The 22,274-nt window shown below is 35.6% G+C and overlaps 3 protein-coding genes across 7 annotated transcripts; 1 reads left to right on the top strand and 2 right to left on the bottom strand.

Annotated features, from left to right (window-relative positions):
* Positions 1 to 2,340: 2,340 nt before the first annotated feature.
* LOC111023243 (GDSL esterase/lipase At1g29670) lies at positions 2,341 to 7,344 on the top strand. The gene is made up of 4 exons (XM_022300627.2): positions 2,341 to 2,817; positions 3,823 to 4,062; positions 5,031 to 5,286; positions 7,001 to 7,344. Exons 1-4 carry the CDS (start codon positions 2,407 to 2,409, stop codon positions 7,231 to 7,233), a joined length of 1,140 nt encoding a protein of 379 aa, XP_022156319.1. The 5' UTR covers positions 2,341 to 2,406; the 3' UTR covers positions 7,234 to 7,344.
* A 268-nt stretch (positions 7,345 to 7,612) lies between these two features.
* LOC111023245 (putative magnesium transporter NIPA6) lies at positions 7,613 to 16,945 on the bottom strand. Of its 5 annotated transcripts, none has more exons than XM_022300628.2 (9): positions 16,530 to 16,932; positions 16,062 to 16,118; positions 15,729 to 15,819; positions 15,399 to 15,562; positions 15,193 to 15,320; positions 14,876 to 15,013; positions 9,787 to 9,879; positions 9,586 to 9,703; positions 7,613 to 8,181 (listed from the first exon to the last, which is right to left on the bottom strand). In XM_022300628.2, exons 1-9 carry the CDS (start codon positions 16,672 to 16,674, stop codon positions 8,051 to 8,053), a joined length of 1,065 nt encoding a protein of 354 aa, XP_022156320.1. In that variant the 5' UTR covers positions 16,675 to 16,932; the 3' UTR covers positions 7,613 to 8,050. The 5 variants fall into 5 exon arrangements, 4 of the variants coding, with proteins under 4 accessions (XP_022156320.1, XP_022156321.1, XP_022156322.1 ...); XM_022300629.2 differs by having other exon boundaries at positions 15,399 to 15,559; positions 16,530 to 16,930; XM_022300630.2 differs by having other exon boundaries at positions 16,062 to 16,186; positions 16,530 to 16,670.
* Positions 16,946 to 21,286: 4,341 nt separating this feature from the next.
* LOC148208149 (uncharacterized) lies at positions 21,287 to 21,925 on the bottom strand. The gene has a single exon (XM_088120128.1). It carries the CDS (start codon positions 21,923 to 21,925, stop codon positions 21,287 to 21,289), a length of 639 nt encoding a protein of 212 aa, XP_087976254.1.
* Positions 21,926 to 22,274: the final 349 nt, after the last annotated feature.

The raw sequence follows: 22,274 nt of genomic DNA, 5'->3' as shown, positions 1-22,274 counted from the left end.
TACAGATATATTACACATATATATCATGGATCTCCGTTTTTCTAAAAAAAAGTGCTACATGTGAAAAAATTGAATGTGGTTGCTATTTTGTTAGTTTTACTAAATGTTTTTGCCATATTTGCAATTGCCCCTTATTTTAATTATCCAGATGAGCATAACTCAATAGTTAAGACATCTTACTCTTTTTGTGGAAGAAGAGGTGCAATCCGTCGTCCGTGATAAAGTAATTATTTTAGTTATAGCCATAATAATCTCAAACTAAACATTTTTTTTATACAATCTCAAACTAAACATTGGACATTCATATATATGAAAAATAAAAAATGGTCAAAGAGGTATCATATTTTACTCCTTGTCCACAATTGATAGAGACACTCGTCCATCCTACCTCCTCTGCGTTCTTGACAGCTCATCTTTGTCTCTTGAAAATGAGGACTACATTCAACAATGGTGTCTATTATTTTATGTCATTGTAAAGTTGAACAAGCTTCAATGTGTAAGGTAGGAGTAGGCCATCAACTACCATATGGAAATTAAACACATAAAACAAATTACTAAAGTTTATTATGTCAAAATATCAAATTACTAAAGTTACTATAATAACAAGAAAAGCTTCAAAATTATGCTATAAGAGTAAATAACATAAAATATAATAAAACAACCTACTAGAGTAAATAACATAAAATATAATAAAACAACCTACTAGATTATTTGTGTGTGGCACAATATCCACTAATACTCCAGGAAAATATATATGTTTGGGAAATTATCTAAGTCAATCACACAACACAAAGAGAAATATAGGGAAAACAACAAAGGACACAAGATACTGGTTCGCTCCAGTAGTTTATGGGCTACGTCCAATGTCCCGTTCAGATACGTGTTCCATTGAAATATTAGATTGGATACAAAATACTCAAATATCTCTCCCAGATATTCACCCTCTAAAGGTCCCAACAAAAACCTCTTTTAACTTCTAAGTATTATAACATACTATTTACTTAGGTACAGGAATGAAAATTCACAATAGAATTAAGATCTAATTATCCCAAATATATCAATTTTGATCTGCCTCAACGCTTCTACTAATACCCTGAGCCTCTGCCTCGAAACTGCCACAAAACTGCCCAAAATTTCAGCTCAAAACGGCTCAAGGAACCTAAAACGGCATAACTGTTGTATTTAGACATTGCTACAGCGCCATGGCGCTATGGACGGAACAAACTCGCACGCTCCCCCTATCGCGACAATGCCGCGACGTCGTCCCTAGTGCCGCGGCACTACCTACTCGGCCATCCTAGCCTGCAGCTCCACTTCTTCATCTATTTTTATCCCTCTTCGTTTTGATGGGTCCCGACTTGATACCGATCCGATCTTGACTCGTTCCGATGTCGATTAACAATATATACATATTAGATTCAAGATCATTTATATCAGTATAAAAGTTTTCTTGATAGTCATTAAATTTTTCTCAACTGATGTACATGTTTTTTTTTCTGTTTTATTGACTATTGTAAACTATCAGGTGACTTTTTAATTGTCATTGAAGATAATTTGTGACATTATTTAGTTTTTATTGTTAACATATTAATAATAGTTTTTCACTAACTGACATGTTTTCTCTTTTCTTAACGGACGATTCTATTTTTAAAAACTGTCACAGAATTAATTCGTAACATTTTTTAACGGTTATTGGAGTCCATATTTGTAATATTTCCTCAACAAATACTTTTAATACCGGTTGAAAATACCAATACTAAAAAAAATACCAGTTTAAAATACATATATGGGTATTTGACTTTCAAACTCTTCTTAATTTTCCAATACACTCAAGTCAAAATTCATAAGGTAGCTAGTACCCCATGTCCTTCTTAGTCTCTAACAGGTCAGCCTTTATTTTTTTGTCCGTCACCGTTAAATTTCTGACAAATAAGAAAGAAGAATGCACAGAGATGTTTTTTTTTTCAGATTTAAAAAAATATATAAAAATTTGTCAAATTTTTAGCCATCTTTTATTCCGACTACCATTAAACTTTTGACCAACTAAAAAATAGAAACGCATAAGGGGAGATATTTTCTTTGATTTTAAAAAACAAAGAATTGCCAAATTTTTTGAGCTAGTGAGCAAAAGTTGTGTCAATGGGTGCATGAGTGGGAAAGTTTCTGGTACTAAAGAATATAATACTCTTTTCATTCACTGTTTGCCACGTAAATATCATATTAAAAATTATGTTAAGTTCACCAACATTAAAAGAAAAATATTTATAAATACAAAATTATATTATGAACGGAGGGAAAAGATGATACTCTCCAAATACTGAAACTTTTCCCTCACATAGGTCATCTTTTTCCTATAAAAAGACTAACCATACCCTCCATTTTCTTCAACTTTCTTTTGTGTTCAAAATGACAAGAAACACAAATCTAGGAGCCATCTTGTTCTTTTCTTTCATTGTCTTCTTCTTCTTGTCCCTCCCATGTTGTGAAGGAATAAGAGAGAGAAAGGGAGATGCTGGAGGAGGAATAGAGGGAATGTTTGTGTTTGGGAGCTCTCTAGTTGACAATGGCAACAATAACTTTCTAGAGAACTCAACGGCTAAGGCCGATTATTTGCCTTATGGAATGGATTTTCATGTTGGTCCCTCGGGAAGGTTTACGAACGGGAAGAATGTTATCGACCTTCTCGGGGATTATCTCGGCCTTCCTTCTTCGATTCCGCCATTTTCAGACCCTTCAACTAAGGGGACAAAAATTGTTCATGGCGTCAACTATGCTTCTGGTGGCTCTGGCATTCTAGACAACACCGGCTTCATTGCGGTAAGATATGAAAAAATTATAAAAAGTTCTCGTTTGGTAAGATGGTTTAAAACTCGTTTTTATAATAGACTAATTTGGTAATGTTTATTTCTTGTTTCTCAAAAATTTATGTATTTGAAAAAATTAGTGAGGAGAAACAATATCCTAAACAACAACGATTCTTTCTTTTAGTACAACATATTAAGGTGGAAGTTCGAACATACAACATTTTGGTGGGAGATACATGTCTGTTGAACTAGACTTAGGCCGACAAAAATGACGTTTTATTTCTTGTTTGGTTAAATTTAAATTTAAATCTTATGTTTCCCAAACTCTTTCAAGTATGTCTTAGTTTGGTAGATTTCTAACATAAAGAATTTTAGTTTAAGAAATGCACCTATTGCGTGGGAATAATGCAATTTTTCATTTGGGGTAGTTTTTTTAAAAAAATAATAATAAATAAATAAAATACCGTAGTTATGGAAATATTTCCAAAACTGTGATAGCTTTTATGAGGAAGGTACAGGGAGGAGTGAGAGAAAAAGAGAAGATTCAATAAATTTAAAATTTAGGAAGATAGAGGAAAAAGAAAAATTTTTAGGAGAGCAGATAATTCCAAATAAGTTAAGCTACAAGTTTACTCTACCGTTTTAAAAGTTTTATAATATACACGTTCCATCTCCTTTTAATATTTTATCGTATATATCTTTAAACTTTAAAAAGTGTGTGATAAATCATTAAACTTTTAATTTTACATTAAATCTCTTAATCTTAAAAATTTTAAAAATTTTAGAGATTTATAGGTACAAAATTGAAAAAAAAAATATCTATAATTGGACACAAAATTTAACTTGGTATTTTATAAATTTTATAAAAATGTCTAATAGATAAGTGACATGCTAAATATAAAATTAAATATTTTAGAATCCAATAACTTATTAGGCTGAAAGTTTAAAAATAAAATTTAGTATATTACTAGACAAATTTTAAACAAACCAAAAACAGGTCATAATTATATAATTGCAGGGAAATGTGATCAGTTTGAATAAACAAATCAGAAACTTTGAGGAGGTGACATTACCAGAATTGAGGGATTTGGTGGATTGGAGAGATGATGGGGGCCCACCATTGGACAATTATTTGTTTGTGGTGGGGTCCGGAGGGAACGACTACACATTCAACTACTTTTTGAGTAATTCCGACGATCAAGTTAGTCTTCAGAACTTCACGAACAATCTCACAATAGTCCTTTCTGGTCAACTCAAGGTGTGTTTTCTTTTATCAAAGCTCTCAATCTATGCCTTAATAGATATCTTTTACCTCTAATTTTGCATTTAATAATAAGACTTCGTACATAACATTTGAAATTTGAAATTATGTAAGAAGTTTCTTCAAAGGTGAGAGTGGGATAACTTTTGCCAACTAATATCATTTTGCAAAGTTGCATAGTAAATTTCTAAAAATACTTCAAAATACTCAAAAACTACTTTTGTAAGAAAGCACTTGACTAGTGTTTCTTCCAAAAGTGGTAATTTTTAATTAGTACGGCTCTCGAGAGGATTTTCAATATTGTCAAAAGTAGTTTAAGGGTGTGTTTGGGAGTGATTTTGACATGGTTAAAATCACTTTTGTCATTGTCAAAATCACTTTTCTTCTATTGATCATGTTTGGAAAATTAAAAAATTGATTCTATGAAAGTTTGAAATCACTTTAAATTGATTTTTAAGACATCGTGATTTTGAAAAATCAATTATACTTAAATTTTTTTTTTTTCTAAAATTACTATTTTTACCATCATTCCTAAACATACCCTAAAATAATTTTAAGAACACTCAAAAGCAATTTAATGCTTTTAAAGGTAGCACTTAATTAAAAGCTTTTCTTAAAATGTTACATTTGAAAGCATAGTCTAAGAATCATCCCTAAACTCTACTCCAAGCATATTCCAAACGAGTTTGATATGCTTTGTCTAAATTTTTAAAAGCTAAAAACCAAATAGGTTATTAACAGGGTTGTTTCATAACGCTATTATTACTTTTCGTTTTCTATTTCTTCTTTCAAGTTTTTAAAAATCGAACATAAACATATAAATAGGGATTCGAATTCATGTTCTCTTAGTTACAGATAGGTGTTAATTACCGCTGAGTTAAACTCACGTGGGCCTAAACATATTACTTTATTCAATTTTGTGGTGATTTTATTTGAATGATGAGAGGGTTTTGAAATCCAAACAGAAGTTGTATAGTTTGGGAGCAAGAAAAATGGTGGTGATTTCAGTAAACCCATTAGGGTGTAGTCCAATGGTGTTGGTGAGGGCAAAAAAGGAATTAGGCCAATGCATTGAAAGACTAAATGAAGCAGCTCAAATGTTCAATCTCAACTTGAGGAATTTGGTGGATCTCTTAAACCCACAAATGCCACTCTCCAACATTGTCTTCCTTAATTCATACAACATTCTCAATGACATCATCACTCACCCTTCCTCAAAAGGTACAACAAATATAATATTTACTCATTCCATATCCATTTTAATCTTTGTATTCTCGATCGTGGTTCATTTGATTCGTATACTTACAACTAATTTTGTTTGCTCTAGTTCATGTATTTTTAAAATATCTGTTTTGGTCCCTTCAATCTCATTTTTATTTAATTCCTTTCTGTCACAAGTCTAGAATGACTCTTTAGTGGAAAAATATATTTACAAAAAGTTGACGTATCATTAACAATAAAGAAAAATAAATTAGAGGGAGGGGTCTCTGCTTGTATTGTAAAAATTTAATATATTTCACATCATTCACATAAAAATAATATATCTTAAATTATATGATGATAATAAGACTAAGATATTGATAATAATAAATAACAGAGAAAATTAATAAATATTATATAAAATATTTATATATAATATAATAATATATAGAAAAAATAATTATCTTAATTTAGTTTTTAACATATCTAGACAAGTGAACACGTCACTCATATCCTACTCAACACATAAAATTCAACTAGCTCATAAATAAATAAATAAATTCCTATTTACACAAGTGACATGTCTATGTATTCAAATATGTTAAAACAATAATTTTATTGATAAACTGTTGGTTTTGTTTCCAAGTTTTAACTAATTATTGTTTGAAATAACCTAATTGAGAATTTTATGGTAAAGTTTAGCATGTTCACACTCAATTTCTAAGAGAGAAGTTTCTAACTCTTCTTCTAAATTGCTGTTAATTCACTGAGTATATCAATCATGTAAGTTTATTGGAAAATGTTAAAAGACATAAAAATCTAAACTAAACTTTCTAAACAGTGGAGACAAAAATTTGAAGAACACCTAAATATTAAGATAAAAGTACATATTTAACCTAAATAGATAGATAAAATGTAAATGATAAAAATACATGAGATCTAAAAATCGAAATTTTTTATTACTTGATATTTCTTTTCAAATATTAAATAATCAATAGTGTATTGTAAAAGAGAGACATGTGGCTTAGGACAAGGATCATTGATGGTGCCTGCCTGAATTTATTACTTGAATAGGATGTGGCTCCCTCATAATTAAGTCCATTATTTAAATTTATTATTTCTAGAAAATTTTCAAAACTTTGTTTGTAAAAAGAAGGTGACAATGTTTTAGGGGAAAAAAAAAGAAAGTATTATGGATTTTTTCTTTTTTTTTTTTTGTTTTTCTGCTAAATTCAAATTTAATATGTTATTTTAATATGGTATAGCAAAAATTGTAATCCTTTGATTTCTCTAAGAGAATGTACCTAGAAATATTAGGTTTGTTTGAAGTTCTTCAATTGTCCTTCACAATGATCTTTTAGTTAAAAAAAAAAGGAAATAAAATAAGAAAGATTTTATAAGGAACAAGGGCAAAGAATTTAAAATTATGTCCATTGCATTGTGGTGAATAATATATTTCATAACGCTTTATTTATTTATTTATTTTGTAAATTAAATACTTTCTAAATAGGTAATAGCTCGTTTTACCCAAAATATTTATGTTTGGCGAAAATTTTATACAAATCAAAAAACATTTGAAAGTACTTTTCCAAAAAATAATTGATAAGTGCTTTATTAAATATTTTTGGCTTAATTCTCGCAACACAAATACTTTCGTAAATATCTTTAACCAGTTGAACTATTGTAAAAATACATTTTCTTTTAATCTAAATTAACATGTAATGGGGGGTTTCAGGTTTTATGGAGGCAAGAAGGCCATGTTGTGAGGTGCCATCTTTGAATGAGGGTGGAAATGGAATTTTGTGCAAAAAAGGAGGGCAAACTTGTCCAAACAGAACCAAATATGTCTTCTTTGATGGTTTACATCCAACAGAAACTGTCAATGTCATCATAGCATCCAAAGCTTATGCTTCTCAACTTCAAACTGAAGTTTATCCCACTAATATTCTACACCTTGCAAATATATAGCTCTCTCTCTAAGTTGCCTTGTGTTCTACTTGTAGAATTATCACCCCATGGATCTTGTGTTAAGATATTAAAACTCTTAACTTTCGTGTCAAAAGCTCTCGATTTCTTCCATCACGAACGTTTTATAGAACTCTTAGCATGATTAGCTGCTTGTTGGCCATGACCTTGCAACTAGATACAAGATACTTGATCTAAATTAGCACTCGTGCAATAAAAACTGACCTGCAACATAACCGACCATACAACATAATCCAATCGCACGTCCATGCACCATGAGTACTTCGCCACCGACCCAAAATCCACATTTTTTAACCTGTTTCTCCATGTAATAATTTATGCAACTAATGGAAAAGGTGCTGCAGCAGTGGAAGACCAGAACTTTTTAACATAGGAATTGCATTCAAAGTCAGCTTTAGCAGCAATATGTCACATTTCCTTGGCCAAGGGAAAAAAAATACACGGCAGATTACATTTTCCATCCACAACTTTGATCTACTTTACAAAATAATGTTATAAGAGAGGGGAGATGTGAGGCCTAAAGATAAAAAGAGGGGAAGAAGCTGTGTTTCCAATCCAGTGACCTATTCAGGAACAAATGAATTGTTACAAAGAACATACTACATTGCAAGCTCTACCCATTCTTCAATCTCAAGCGGCCAAGCGGAGAAAGAAAATGAAACTCCATTGTAACCGCTCTACCAAATAACTCAGTAATAATGTAAGAAACTAACTACATGCAGATTTCTCCCAAAATTTGGTTGCATCTGTTAATTGTGTGCAGTGGAGATGCAATAGGAACCTAATGATACCTTTCATTTCATGTGAAATGGTCTTGTTTGAGAATTGCATCAAAATCTGGCAATAGTATTTCTTCAGATTTCCGCTTCCAGGTATCGCCGTTTGCGTGGAAATACCATGACACTTGAGGTGAGACAGGCATGTACATCTCTGTATCAAAATCGACAAAAATAAATATTTAGGTAAATTTTCTCTTTTTTCATACAAGAATATGAAATGTACACAACTAAACATCTTGTAGTTGCCTGTGTGGTTTTTGTATGTTTCATCTCCCCCCCACCCAAGAAAAGTAAAACAGAATCCCATATACTTGTAGGAGAAATCTGAATTATTGCTAAAACAAAAGAGAAGTTGGTCACAAGTCTAACTATTTAAACTTGACTTTAATTTGGTTTAAATCTACTTTTTATTTTTGGCCCCTAAACTTTTGAATATCATGTCTCTAGACTTTACACAAAAAACTATTTGTCTTTATGGTTCATTTTTTATTAATCATTAAACAAAAGTCTAAGTCATGGAAGGTCAATACCTAACTTATTAGGTGTGGTTTCAAATATTTGTCTATCCAGAAATCCATTAATTGAGTAAATGAGTAAAAGATGTGTGTATCTTAAATAACGTAGACCTCGTTTGATAATCATTTTGTTTTTAAAAATTAAACTTGCAAACACTACTCTCACCCATGTGTTCCTTTATTTTGCATCTGCTTTTTGAAAAGGTTTTCAAAATCTAAGCCAGATTTTGAAAATTAAAAAAAGTAGTTTTCAAAAACTTATTTTTGTTTTATAAGGTCGGCTAACAGTTTAAATGTGTTTTTAAGAAAGGTAAAAACATATAATAGAAATTGGGACCAAACAAGTATAACTTTAAGAAACAGAAAATTAAAAACTAAATGGTTATCAAACATAGCCTTGTTAAAAGATTAATGGAAAGGACTAAAATAATTTTTTATGCAAAGTTCAAAAATTAAAACCGGTCTGATCATTTGAGACAAAAATTGAATAAACATAAAAGTTCATGGACTAAAATAGGATTTCTATTTTCTACTAACCCTAAAAACAAGGTAATGTCAGTGTTTTCTGTTCGAAAGAAAACATCACTCCACAAAGGTCAAAATGTTTGCAATTTTACAAGGTATGTACAACAATATGACAAATATCTGTAAGAATGTGACAACAGTAAATCGATTGTCCAAAACATATTCAACTTATGTTTGCAAATTTTTTATACGTGTCTAGCGTTACGTATGCAACAAGTATTTGACACGTATTCAATTTGCTAAAAAAAATATTTTATTTATGTATTCTGCTTAACAAATGTCCTACATGTACCTAATATTCATATTGGATGCAGATATTCAACCCAAGTCAAATGTCCTTGGTTCGTTGATGGTTGCCAATGGGTTCGAATTTTATTTTTGTTAGAATGAAAGTAACATGTCATTTAGACAAGACAACAATTAATGTAACAGCAGAAAATGACAAAAATATTAGACAATCAATAATCTTCAACTTAGCATTGTGTCAGTTTAAAAGTTGCCAATTAAATAAATACCTGAAACAGAGGCTGGATTGGCTGATCTCGTATCGTGCAAGACCAAAGTTCCAGAAAGTATGGTTACAAATCCACAGAGTTCAGAAACGATGCTGCTAGCACTCTGACCAGACCAATCCTAATTGTACAACAAGCATATAATCAATCACTCTCAGGAAGAACAAAAAGAATTGTTAAAACTTAAAATTATAGCAGAAATACCTTGAACATTATGACACTGGCAAATATCGTGAAAGTTGTGAACATTGCATAATGAATTGGTGAGACAACTGCAGTGTCGAATGTGTCCAAAGCCTGAGCAAATCATTTACGTTGTTCAAATTTACTCTTACTAGCAATTAAGAGACAGGAAAAAGTAATATTTACTCCAAAAAAATTAACTTTCTACAAGTTTCTGGTGTAAATGGAAGCAGAGATGTCAAATTCTGTACATATTTGAAAAATGACCTCTCCAATCCCCATTATCTTAAAAGAGAATTTAATAATTTTCCCTATTCGAAAGTTTGAGTTTTGTTAAGCATCCAACTTTATCAGTAATTGCATTGTTGTAAGTTACAAAACAGACACACTAGTCCATCTTTCCATTTTGCAAACTATGCAAAATAATAGTAAAGGATATGTTCTCTTTTAGATGTTCTGTTCTTCAATGTTTTATTTCTCTTGTATCATTTGGACTTTTGTTCTTCATTCAGCTGTTTTTTAAGGATTTCCAAAGAATTAAATTACTATTGATGAGAAAGATATTAAAATTAAAGTTCCTCAAATTTCCATTAAACTAATCAAATTAACTACTGGTTGAAGAGAAACCAAGTAAAATATCCTCTCCTAAGCCATAAAGATTAGAAAAACATATTCCTCAAACCTAATTATACCACCTTGTAAGGGTAGGTCATTCTAATAAATCAAGCCCTCTCTCGAGTTCTCTCTCAAACTGTGTGTCTATGTTCTCTCTCTCTTCCTTTTACCTCTTAAAGTTCTATTATACTATTCCCCTTTCTTCCCACTTCCAAACCAGCCCCTCCATATTGATCTTTTCCAGCTTAAGTTTTAAAACAGCCTCAAGTGATGAGTCTATTCTCTCAATCACAAACCCTCTCACTCTTGAAAGCAGTAAAAAGAATAAGATCCTTCCCTCAATTTTTGATGAGCAACACCTCAATCAATCAAAGCTACAAGCAATTGATCAAATTCCTACATATCAAATTTATCTTGCCTCTATTCATTCAACTCGGTCAGTTCGATTACAACCTTGATCAACTAACAGCGTCATGGACAATTGATTCAAAGACTTGAAGTCTAATTCTAAGCTTATTTGAAGTAAGTGCATCATCATTTATAATACAAGATTGCTAGTTTGGTTCAAAGCTTTTGCGATAGTAACAGATTTAGTCTAAGTAATCGCAAAATTGTTCAAAATATTTCACAAAAATAGAACAAATGTAAGAATGTATATATCAATGATGTAGATAAGTGATACACGTATAATACGTATGTTTGTACTGTATACATATTAGTGATATACTTCATATGAGTTATATTACTAATATAGTTTATCAATGATACAAAAATAGTACACCAATGATATACTTTATCAATGATACAAAAATAGTATACTAATGATATAATTTATATTGGTATATCAATGATAGACTTTATCAATGCTACATAAATGATAAATCGATTATGTACTTTAAATTGGTATATCAGTAATAGACTTTATCAATGATACAAAAATGGTATATCATTGATATATTTTATATTAGCGATATGCTTTTAGTTTTATCACATAAATGGTATGTTAGTAATATATTTTATATTAGCTTTATCAATGATATACGAAGCAAAATATTGTCATATTTGCAAATATGGCAACCAATTTTGTCACCCATTATAATTTTCCTTTGATTTACTATTTTTTTTAAAATAGATAAAAAAAATTTATTAAGAAATTGAAAAGTTTACAAAGTATCACCCACTAGGAATAATTCTCCCATCATCCGAATAAAAAATACAAGTCTCAAACCCACCCATCCAAATGAAGAGCAATAACAGAACCACGCCAAAATACAAGGCAGAAATCCACTAATTTTGAAATCAAATCCACCAAGAGACCCAAGAGACAAACTAACATTATCCCTACCTATCTCGTAAATCAAACTCACACTAGTTTGATTTACAGTCACTGCATAAAATGATTTATTACTATAACATTTCAAAATATTCACTCCATTTTTACTAATGCAACCCTTGCCTTAGATAGTTATGCTTATAGGACATTAAGCTATGGTATGTCAGGCATTGATGGAGTGGAGAACGATAGCTGATAAATAAGACAAAGATTTTATATTGTTCAATGTGAAAATGGGGTTAAATGTGTTTGATATTGAAGTAAATTCTACTACATCTAACATTATAATACCGTGATTGCAAGGCTGAGTAATCAGGGCTTTTACCGATTGGCCGACTAAGGTTTAAGAATGTCAGGATGTTGGCCTTTACAATGGTAACCTTATCAATTGTTGGCCCTTATTATAAGAGCCCATGAGAGTATTATGTTGATATGCAGTTCCTTAGTCATGGGTTCTTGAAGGGAAAGAGCTTGACCCTGTCCAACAAGAGCAACTAAACTGGACTAGAGTAAAAGTGACGTTTGGGATGATTATCGGTAGTATGTCTTTTAAATGAAGCTCTTACCCAAGCTTTTGGGAGAACACTAATTAAGTGCTTTCCTCCAACACTTAAGTGCTTTGAAGAGTTACTTTTCAAGATCACTTTTGACTATGTAACCAAACACCATGTAAATTTTGAAAAGTGCCTCCACTTGGCCAAAAGTAGTTTTACCCCAATTATATGATTGAGAAAAAATCATCTTCGACCCTTCAAAATAAAGAGTGTGGGCCCATAACCTGATAAGAAGTTATTTACTTGGGGTAGATTATCTAGTACACACTATCTTGTTATTTGTATGTTTCTCTAAAGTGATATGTTGTTGGATAACGTCAAGCAATGGTAACCTTATTTATCTTATGATACTATGATTGTGAGGCCCAAGACTCATGTGAGATTGATGGTTTGCCTGGTAAGTTTCAACTATGCTATGGTTTAGGCACTTGCATTAAAAAAGTTACTAATTATTGACCCTAGAAGAGAGGGAATTATATTGAATACTGCTCCAGTCAAGAATTGGAAGAAGTTTGAGATATACCAATATGACAGACTATATTGGATCAAAATAAGTACATTACTAAGAGAAATTTATCTATGGACCTTTAAATGAAAGGAGCTAGGCCTATGACCCAATAAGAAAAGATTAAGCCGAGGTACATTATCAAGTAAATGTCATGTTAATGTTTGTCAATTTCTCAAGCGATCTAATAGCCCGCAAGACAAAAAAAATGACAATTAGAGAACCTAATTAACTACAATTTATTGTTTCTTGGAGTAACTTCTAAGTTAAGTCAAAGGTGATGACAAAAGCACAAGATGGTAAGAGTTCTATATCAAGCGACAATGAGTACCTCAAATAGTTGATGAAGATCCCTTTTTATAAGGTGAAGAGTTGAATTAGATTAGTGTACAGATTCCACAATGACGTAGGATTCTTTATGATAAAAGTTGAGTTATCTGATAGAAGGATCGTGCGTGACAGGGATTGAACTCGTAAAGGAGATTTGGGGGAGATCTGGCCAAGTAGGCTTGTACTATATCAGTAAGAGAAAAATGAAAGAATACAAAAGGAGCATACAAATCAACAAGCCAATAAGAGGAGACACCTAGAAACTTACTACCTTTATAAAAAGAAAAAAGGACTCCAATTTAAAGGATGAAGGCCTAAAGGATAGTTATAAATCTCATTAGAAACAGAGCATCAAATCTGACACAAAACTGAACCTCTTCTCAATACCTCACAACACCACTAAAAATTCTCATATTTCTCTCCAACCAATCCCCAACAAAACAACAGACAAAATATAGTACCAACGGACATGACCCTTATCAAACACGAAGAATGGTCTCCTCCATAATCAGGCAACAACCTCTACTCAGCCAATCGAACGTCAAAAGACTCCATAAAACAGTCAGTCTCAAATCGAGCTAGTAAAATGGCAATTCCAAAGGATTTCCAAGCACACCCTTAGTTGATAAGATTTGAGGCATGCTGGAATATCATGGAGAATGATTGGAATCTAGGCCTTCGTAGAGGTCTTTTTGATTGCGAGGTGAATAGTTGGATTGAGATAATACACACGATTGATGTAGTGCGCTTGGGAGAAGGTGAAGATCGGATAACTTGGTCCCTATAAAAAGAAGGGTGTTTCATGACCCGTTCGGCTTCTTTGAAAATGGTGGAACGTAACGCCTCCTTGAAAGCCCCACTCATTTCGGCAGTATGGAAGTTTAAAGCTCCAAAGAAGGTTAAGGATTTTCTTTGGTCTCTCGCGCATAGAAGCCTTAATACTCATGATCTGATCCAAAAGAAGTGCAGGAATTGGTTGATCTCCCCCTCAATTTGTAGCCTTTTGCATTAACAGTAATGAGAACATAGATCACCTCTTTATGCATTGCATCAGGGATGGTACTTTTTGGCGGATCTCTTTGGCTTGTCTTTTTGTCTCCCCAAGCAAATAGATGATTGGCTTTCTGAAGTCCTTTATGGGTGGATGCTCCCCAGAAAGGCAAGATTCACGTGGAATTGTGCTTCGAGAGCTATGCTGTGGCACCTATGGTTAGAGAGGAACTCCCAAGTCTTTGAGTATAAGCCTTCTGCTTTTGACATTTTTTGTAGAAATTTAGAGCACACCGCTACATGGTGGAGTATCAATTACAGGAAATTCTTTTGTAATTACAACATTTTCTTGCTCATGAACAATTGGAAAGTGTTTACTTAGCTCTTTTGGGTGGGGTTCCCTCTTTCCCCAGCCCTTAGGTTGTTCCTCCTTTTTTTTGTCTATGTAAAGTTTCTTATCAAAAAAAAAAAAAAAAAAGAAAGAGGCCACCTACTTTATTCAAGACAACACACTCGGCTCAATCATGTGTTAGGCAGATGTGTGCCCTTAAGATATATTTATGTCCAAGTTTTGGAAGATGGACACTTGGCACAAACGATCACATGAAAGTTACGTGATTTCTTAAAGTATTGGTCTAGCCATTAACACCTGTGCAAAGCAAATGGGTAAGAATTTTCCATACAATATATACATATACAAGTGATATAAAACAAGATCACACAGCATGACATTACACCATAGTTATCCCCATAAGATTTGAACAGAATGGAAGTACTTATTACCTTGTTTAAATAATTCAACTGAATAATTATGCATGAGATTGCAACCATTACAAAGACCCATGTTTGGAAGTGAGCAACCTGACTCCAACCCTCCATTGTGAGTTTGATTGCAATGCCAATAGCTTTGATGCTCATTACCTGCAATCCGACGCAGAAAGTTGATCTCTAACATAAAACACCTTCAAGTATAAATGAAGAACAACAGTATTATAAGTTTCATAATTTCATTAAATTAAATACAATAGAGACCTTCACAGAGAATTTCACAATCATGAATCATGAGACAGATTTGATATGCAAAAAGGCTAACAACTGACCGTCAAAGATCCAATTATGGAGCATATGCCGATATAAATGAGTATGTTTGTCTGTCCATAGCGAGGTTCACAATACAACACCAGGAACAACACAATAGCTACTACTGAGGCCGTATAGAGAAGGAAAGCTGAACCAAACACATCAAAATAATAAAAAAAACAAGCTCCATGCAGTAAAACACAGAACAGAAAATGTTAAAATTTACTTGGTTGAATGGCTAGTTCCCATATCTCATCCACTGAACTCGGAGTACGTTCACCAGGCGCGTGGAGCACAATCATTGTAGACCCTACGACACATAAAACACACCCCAATACACCCATTTTCTGCAATTTTTCCTTCAAGAAAAAATGTGCAAGTACAGCACTGCTACCACAATAAACACAGAGGAAAATCATTTGGGTGGTAAAGCCCAGTTTGATATGGAAGCATAATTTAAAAGTAATTAAAACACAAGAAGACATTAAAAGGCCAGACATTCAATCCTAAGTCAATATCTCAGATTCTCATCAAGCTTCTTTAAGAAATAATTTACCTAACAATTATACTTATTGCTCCAAGTGGCGTCACCAGAATGGCAGGAGCATAAGCATAAGCCACAAAATTGGAAAACTCTCCAACAATCACTGCAAATCGTACACAGGTCATAGTAATCAATATGCTAGCTTAAAAACTGCATTTGACCACCCCAAAGATGCTCTAGAAAGGGCTTGGAATGTTTGAAGATATTTTCTAAAGTTGGTTTTAAGCCCAAAATTAAAAACTTAATGACTTAAAATCGTTACTGTCTCCTGAAGCTAGCTTTGGGGTGGGCAAAGAAAAGAAAAAAGAAACTACATGTGCACGCAGTTGAAAATTCGAGACTCACTGGTTACCATGCCGATCCACCAAAGTGGCTCTAATAGATACCCATATCCACCAGAACCTAAAATTCGTTAACCAGACAAATTCCATCAGCATAAACCCAAAGCGGAACACTGTGAACAGTGCAGCCTGCTAATTAGTAACAAAAAGGAGGAAAACATTCATCACTATAGTATTCAAGGAAACATCAATTTACCACCATCAATTATAACCAATTGCAAAATAAACAGCTGAGATTAATCACAAAACAAAATCAAATCATTGGAATTTCAGAACTCCAGAAAAATGAGCTCCTCCGACATGTTAATTCAAGGAAAACTCAAACGAACGAAACCAATTAACCAGTGCATAATAACCCGCTCCACCACACAGCTAAAAGAAAACACCAAATTGAAGGAACCCCAGATCAAAAAATCACCCAAAAATTGGGGTCGAGCTAGAAATTGAAGGCATGAAATCGCGAAAAACTCACTCGCTCGAGAACCCGACGCGCCGGCCCGCCGAAGACCCAACTTCTTGATAATGAAGCTGGACCCAATAAAGGCGCTGGAGCACATGGCAAGAACGAAACCTTTCAGGTTATCACTGGGGGAGATGGAAGGCTCATAGGTGGTCATGGATTGCTGCAGATTTTCATCTAAATCCCGAAATTGGAAGGCAAAAGAAGAAGCAGAGTGTGAACCGGGCAGCTGCTCCTCGGGGGAAATTTGCCACTGTACGATCAAAATGAAACGAAAGGAAACGCGATTTGAGAGAGATGACAAGAAACCACGTTTTTGTGCAAGTCAGTCCAACGGCGAATTTCCATCCTTTTTTTTTTCCTTCGTTTTCTCTCGGAAATGCAATATTTTATTCCTTGGTAGTTCTTATGGCACGCAGCATCCCCTTGTGTTCATGCTCCGCCAATTTAGTACTATTTTCGTACCCTATCCATTTTAGCTTTTAAATCTTTGAGGATTGAACTCTTGGGAAATTTGAATTTGTCACCCCTCCAATAACTGAAACTACATAAATGATCTCATTTTTAAAAAACCTAATTTGTGATCCGATATTCTATTAATTATGACCCCTTTCAAAATATGACATAATAAAATTACCATTGTACCCCTGTTTTAAAAAAATTCATCCCCTCCCTCCCCATCCTTCGTCTCGGACGTTTCGTCGCACTCCCATCCCAAGTAAAACCCTAAACCCCCATCTCGGAGAATCCCCGTCTCGGAGAATCCATTTCGCACTCATCCATTTTTTCTGAAGATCATTCTTTCGCACTCATCTGTAAGCGTCGGATTCATCTCGGAGGCTGCAAGGTTAGTTTCTATCTTTTACAATGTAAGAAAGTTGTTGTTCTTTGTTGTATTAGCATGACCGGCGCTATCTGAAGCGACCATATAGATTTAGGTTTAGTTTGACGTTGTCGTTGTAAGAGAAAAAAAATCCCTCGAAGGCTTCAATCTCAGATTCTATCTCGTGTTCAATCCCGGACCTCAGTGGTCCGGGATTGAATACTGATTGCATCCAAGATTGAAGTCTTCGAGGTCCGGGACTGACTTTCATCTCGGACTTGTCCCGGTCCGGTTCGGTCCGGGATGAAAGGCAGAATGCTGTTTTGTTTAGTTTTTTTTTAAGTTCCTTGTCACTTAGCTTAGTCTGTATCTAATATGTTTTATTTCAACTTTGTTATGAACGTAGAATGGATTTGAGACTCATCCTAGATCGTAATGACTGGTTTCCGGCCATGTTGACGAACCTTGCCCATGTTGATAAAACCACTACTAGGATTAAGGCCAGGCTAACCCCAACCCAGTTAGACATGTTTAGGCAAACATGTTTCGGTCCTATTTTGGACATGGACGTTATTTTCAAACGGTCCATTGATCCATCACCTGTTGTTGAGAGAGGTTGAAGAGCCTAGACAGGATGTTATTAGCTTTGACTTGTTTGGGAAGAGGGTGTCTTTTGGTAAGCGAGAGTTCGACCTAATCACCGGGTTCAGTCATAGAATGAATAAGGTAGATAATCATATTCTGGACGAAGACTTAGAGCACGTTACTTTAAAGACAGTGTTAGGGTTAAGTGTAGTGAGTTGGAGAAGATTTTTTTGGAGGACGTTTTTGACGACGACGAGGATGTTGTGAAGGTTGGCATAGTTTACTTCATAGAACTTGCCATGATGGGGAAGGAGAGGAAGCAGTTCGAAGATACGGCCCTGTTAGGTGTTGTGGATCGGTGGGAGGCGTTCTGCAACTATGACTGGAGTTCGATGATTTTTTATAGGACGATTTGGAGTCTCAAGAACGCCCTGAAGGATAAACTACCGGCGTACCAACAGAAGGCAACAGCGGACCCCACACACGTTGAGACTTATAGTCTGTACGGGTTTCCGTACGCATTTCAGGTTAGCGAGGTTTAAGTCAATTGTATAATTTTATACATTATTCAACTGCATCATTTATTTGCCTTTCCTGGATTCCAGGTATGGGCGTATGAGACGATCTCGACATTGAGCCTGCGAGTAGCCACGAGGTTGAGCGATGACGCCATTCCTCGACTTCTCAGGTGGTCGTGCACTTATTCGCGCGGGTTTCGTGTGCTGGTGAGTGAGGTTTTCGATAACACGCAGGTAAGTAATTCTCTTTTGGCCGTATGGTTCATATTTGGTTTTTCATTTCGATCTAATCATAGGTTTTTTGTAGTCCAAGGTTAATGAACACTTGTTGGCAACGGATGCTGAGGAACAACACATGGTTTGTGTCATTCTTCCACCAGAAGTCCGTGTTATACCTGATCCGTCTGCTGTACCTGATCGGATTGTTGTACCTGATCCCCCTGCCTCACCTGAACGGGCAGCTGTACCTGATCCGCCCGCTGATGTGGAAATGGGTCCTCTAGAGGATCCGGTAGTAGATGCACATGCGGTAGACGAGGCTAGACCCAGTACAAACGACGGTGAAGGGTTAGAGAAGAGGTCGAAGAAGAATAAATTCAAGAAGAGGATCAGCAGACGGTTGAAAAGGCTGGATAACCGTGTCGGTGCTATCGAGGACACATTGGGTGACTTTGGAGTCGTCCTGAAAGGTATTCAGAGATACCTAAAGAAACTGGCGAAGGTACTAATTTAATACGTATACAAATTTGTTTTTAATTATTACAATAATGCTCATGGGCCAGTGTTTTGGGTGCAGGGTAAATTCCCTGATTCGAGCAAGTATTTCGGAGGTGGGGGTGGGCCCGATGATGACGGTCCATCGGATCAAAGGCGTGATGAGTCCCCGAAGCCAGATGGAGGTCGGAAGAGTATGAACGAGGACCAGAGGCCTGATGAGGACCAGAGGATGGATGAAGACCTGGAGATTGAAAAGGAATCGACGTCGGGACATGGTCCGAATAGTGTCGACGAGGATCCGAAGAGAAAAGACGATGATCCAATGATAACGGAGGAGGATGATGGTATGATAACGGATGGGGACGAGGATCCAAATCAGGTAACTCGTACTTATTTTCCTCGTTGGATTATTTATGACCTTGTCTTACATCATGTTATTTAATATCAGGACATTACGATCGGGAGACCGCCTGATGGCTCGGAACTGGATCATGCAGATGACCATGGACGTCAGGTGGCCGTAATTCAGGTAACCACCTTCTGTAATGCTAGTATACATCCCTGATTCACATATTGTAATGTGATTAATATTTCTTGTGCATTAGGATCTCACCGTTGGCAGGCAAGAGCCGGATGCTCAGCCAGATACACAGCCCACGAGACAACGAGTTAGGCGTCCATATAAGGACTGGGCACCCGACACGATCGTTAAGGTAAACTTAATGTCATGCATTTCATCAGTTGTCATTACTCGACCTTACGTGTTTATTGTGGTTTAGGTTGAACCGTACCTTGACCATGACGAAACTGACCTTCAGCATTCCCCAACTGGCCGGGGGCTACACAAGCGCCATTATTCGTGGAAACTGAAGGGTATATACACACCAACCGGTCGGCGTAGGATCACCGTGGACGCATATGACCCAACATGTCCCATTCCTCTGCAGCTGGACGGTCAGTTCCAGACATGGATGGAGACCAGACACCGATGGACGAACTCGGTCTACTGCAGCTGGCTTACAAGGGAAGGAATGGTATCGCGATCTACTAGACCCTACTGTCCAATTGAAGGACGAGGTAAGTACCTCTTATTCCATTATCTAGTACTACATTTGTCAATAATATTCCAATATCAACTTGTATTTCTTAAATGCAATAGGTAGTTGATGCTCTCGTCCTATTTACTGCGAAAAAGTTGGAGAAGTGTGTACATCTGTGTCGCAAAAAGTTTGCGATAGGCGACGTGCTACTTTCGGTACAGACTTTTTACCATTTTGTACTAAAAATATTATTTTAATTATCTGTGTAAGTAATATCATTTTGTACTTCTTGTACAGACTCTACTGAACCGAACAGACGGTCCGTATGCGGCCATGAAACCAGGGGTCCTATCCACGATAATCGAATACCCCTGGAGCCAAGAGAATACAATATTTCGATATGTGTTCGGTAGGCAGTCGGACCAGAATGTGGCTTGGACTGATGCAGACATTGTGTACACCCCGATCAACATAGGTGGGAACCACTAGGTGATGCTCGGAATTGATCTTGTGGAAGGTGACTTAACCGTATGGGATTCACTCCAATCGGCCACTCCACTAGATTCACTCGAGAAGGAGCTGAAGCCCATTTGTACGATCCTACCTGCGGTACTACATCATGGCGGGATATTTGCATCACGACCGGACCTGCCAGTGGTGCCATGGAGGGTGCGTCGGGTTCGCACACCCCAACAGAGTAACGCCACAGATTGCGGGATTTTCTGTGTACGCTTCTTCAAGTACGATGTTACTGGGTCAAAGCTGGACACTTTGACCCAAGATAATATTGTATTTTTTAGGCGTCAGTACGCTGTACAGATGTGGGCGCGCCGTCCCATTTTTTGAATATTTATGGAATTTCGATATTGTCTTTTCTAATTCGTATTTCATTCTCGAAGCATGATACATGAAACACACAATAATAATACAATCCAATCCCCATAATAATAATAATAATAGTAGAACACATAGAGTTGCAAATACATGCATGCATGGTTGGTTTCTTGAGATACAAGTTACCTTGTCAATTTCTTTAAAATCCACTTCATACATGTTTAAAAGTAAATGAACAACAGAAGCATACATTCACAATGTGGTAAGGGGTTCGCTACATGTTTTGCGATTGTGTCCCCACGCACCACAGCGACCACACTTACGTGTTTGTCGTACCTCGCCCGTGGAAGGAATCCTAGTTGTCTTCCTCCTCCCAACTCTTGGAACAGTCTTCGGTGGTTCCACCGGTATGTTGACAAACTCTGGCGAACTGTTCCATGTCGAGACGTGTCCGACTGGAAATATGGGTTCTGCATAAGCCAATATCCAGGAGTTCGTCGTATATGCCTCGTCGCACAGACTATATGGATTTATATTTCGCATCGTCGCCGCCGCAATAGCATGAGAGCACGGAATCTTAAAGTAATCAAACTCCCGACAACTACACGTCATAGCGTTCAAATCAACAATCCCGTCAAGGTTGCCATCCCGTACTTGGAAATAGAACTGGTCAATGTTGTCTACAACGTGTCTCCGCGCACTATCTGAATATTCGACATACATGTTTTCTGCGTAGTCGGACAATGTGGTTGATCGGGAAGCTGCAAGCGTCCGTCGATCATAGAACCAATTATGTAACTTACCTCTAATGTGGTCAAGTAAGACGGTAACCGGCAACTTACGGGCGTGCTTGAAGAGGGCATTTACAGACTCTGCGATATTTGTAGTCATCTGTGTGTACCTCAATTGAGTTTGGAAACAACGAGCCCAATGCTCCTTACCAATATCGTCTAGATATTCCCGTACACCGGGATATGCACGAAGTTGGGCCCAGATCGAGTTGAAATATGACTCGCGATACGCCTTTGCAGCCTTTAAAAATAGTTCCTCGACTGCCTTCGCATCGTTTTTAAATTTTGCTATCAAGTTAACCTTGATATGCTGTATACAAAAGCAATGAAATGCAGCAGGAAATACCTTGTCGATTGCCTTGCAAATGGTTTGATGTCTATCAGAAACGAAAACCAAATTATCAACTCCAACGAGCGCACGTTTTATTTGAGTCATAAACCACACCCAT

Source organism: Momordica charantia, assembly GCF_013281855.1.
Source record: "Momordica charantia cultivar OHB3-1 chromosome 11 unlocalized genomic scaffold, Mcharantia_2.0 BLBB01000011.1, whole genome shotgun sequence".
NCBI classification, from domain to species: Eukaryota; Viridiplantae; Streptophyta; class Magnoliopsida; order Cucurbitales; family Cucurbitaceae; genus Momordica; species Momordica charantia.
Note: the sequence above shows the minus strand (reverse complement) of the source record. Positions and strands in the feature narration are given on the sequence as shown.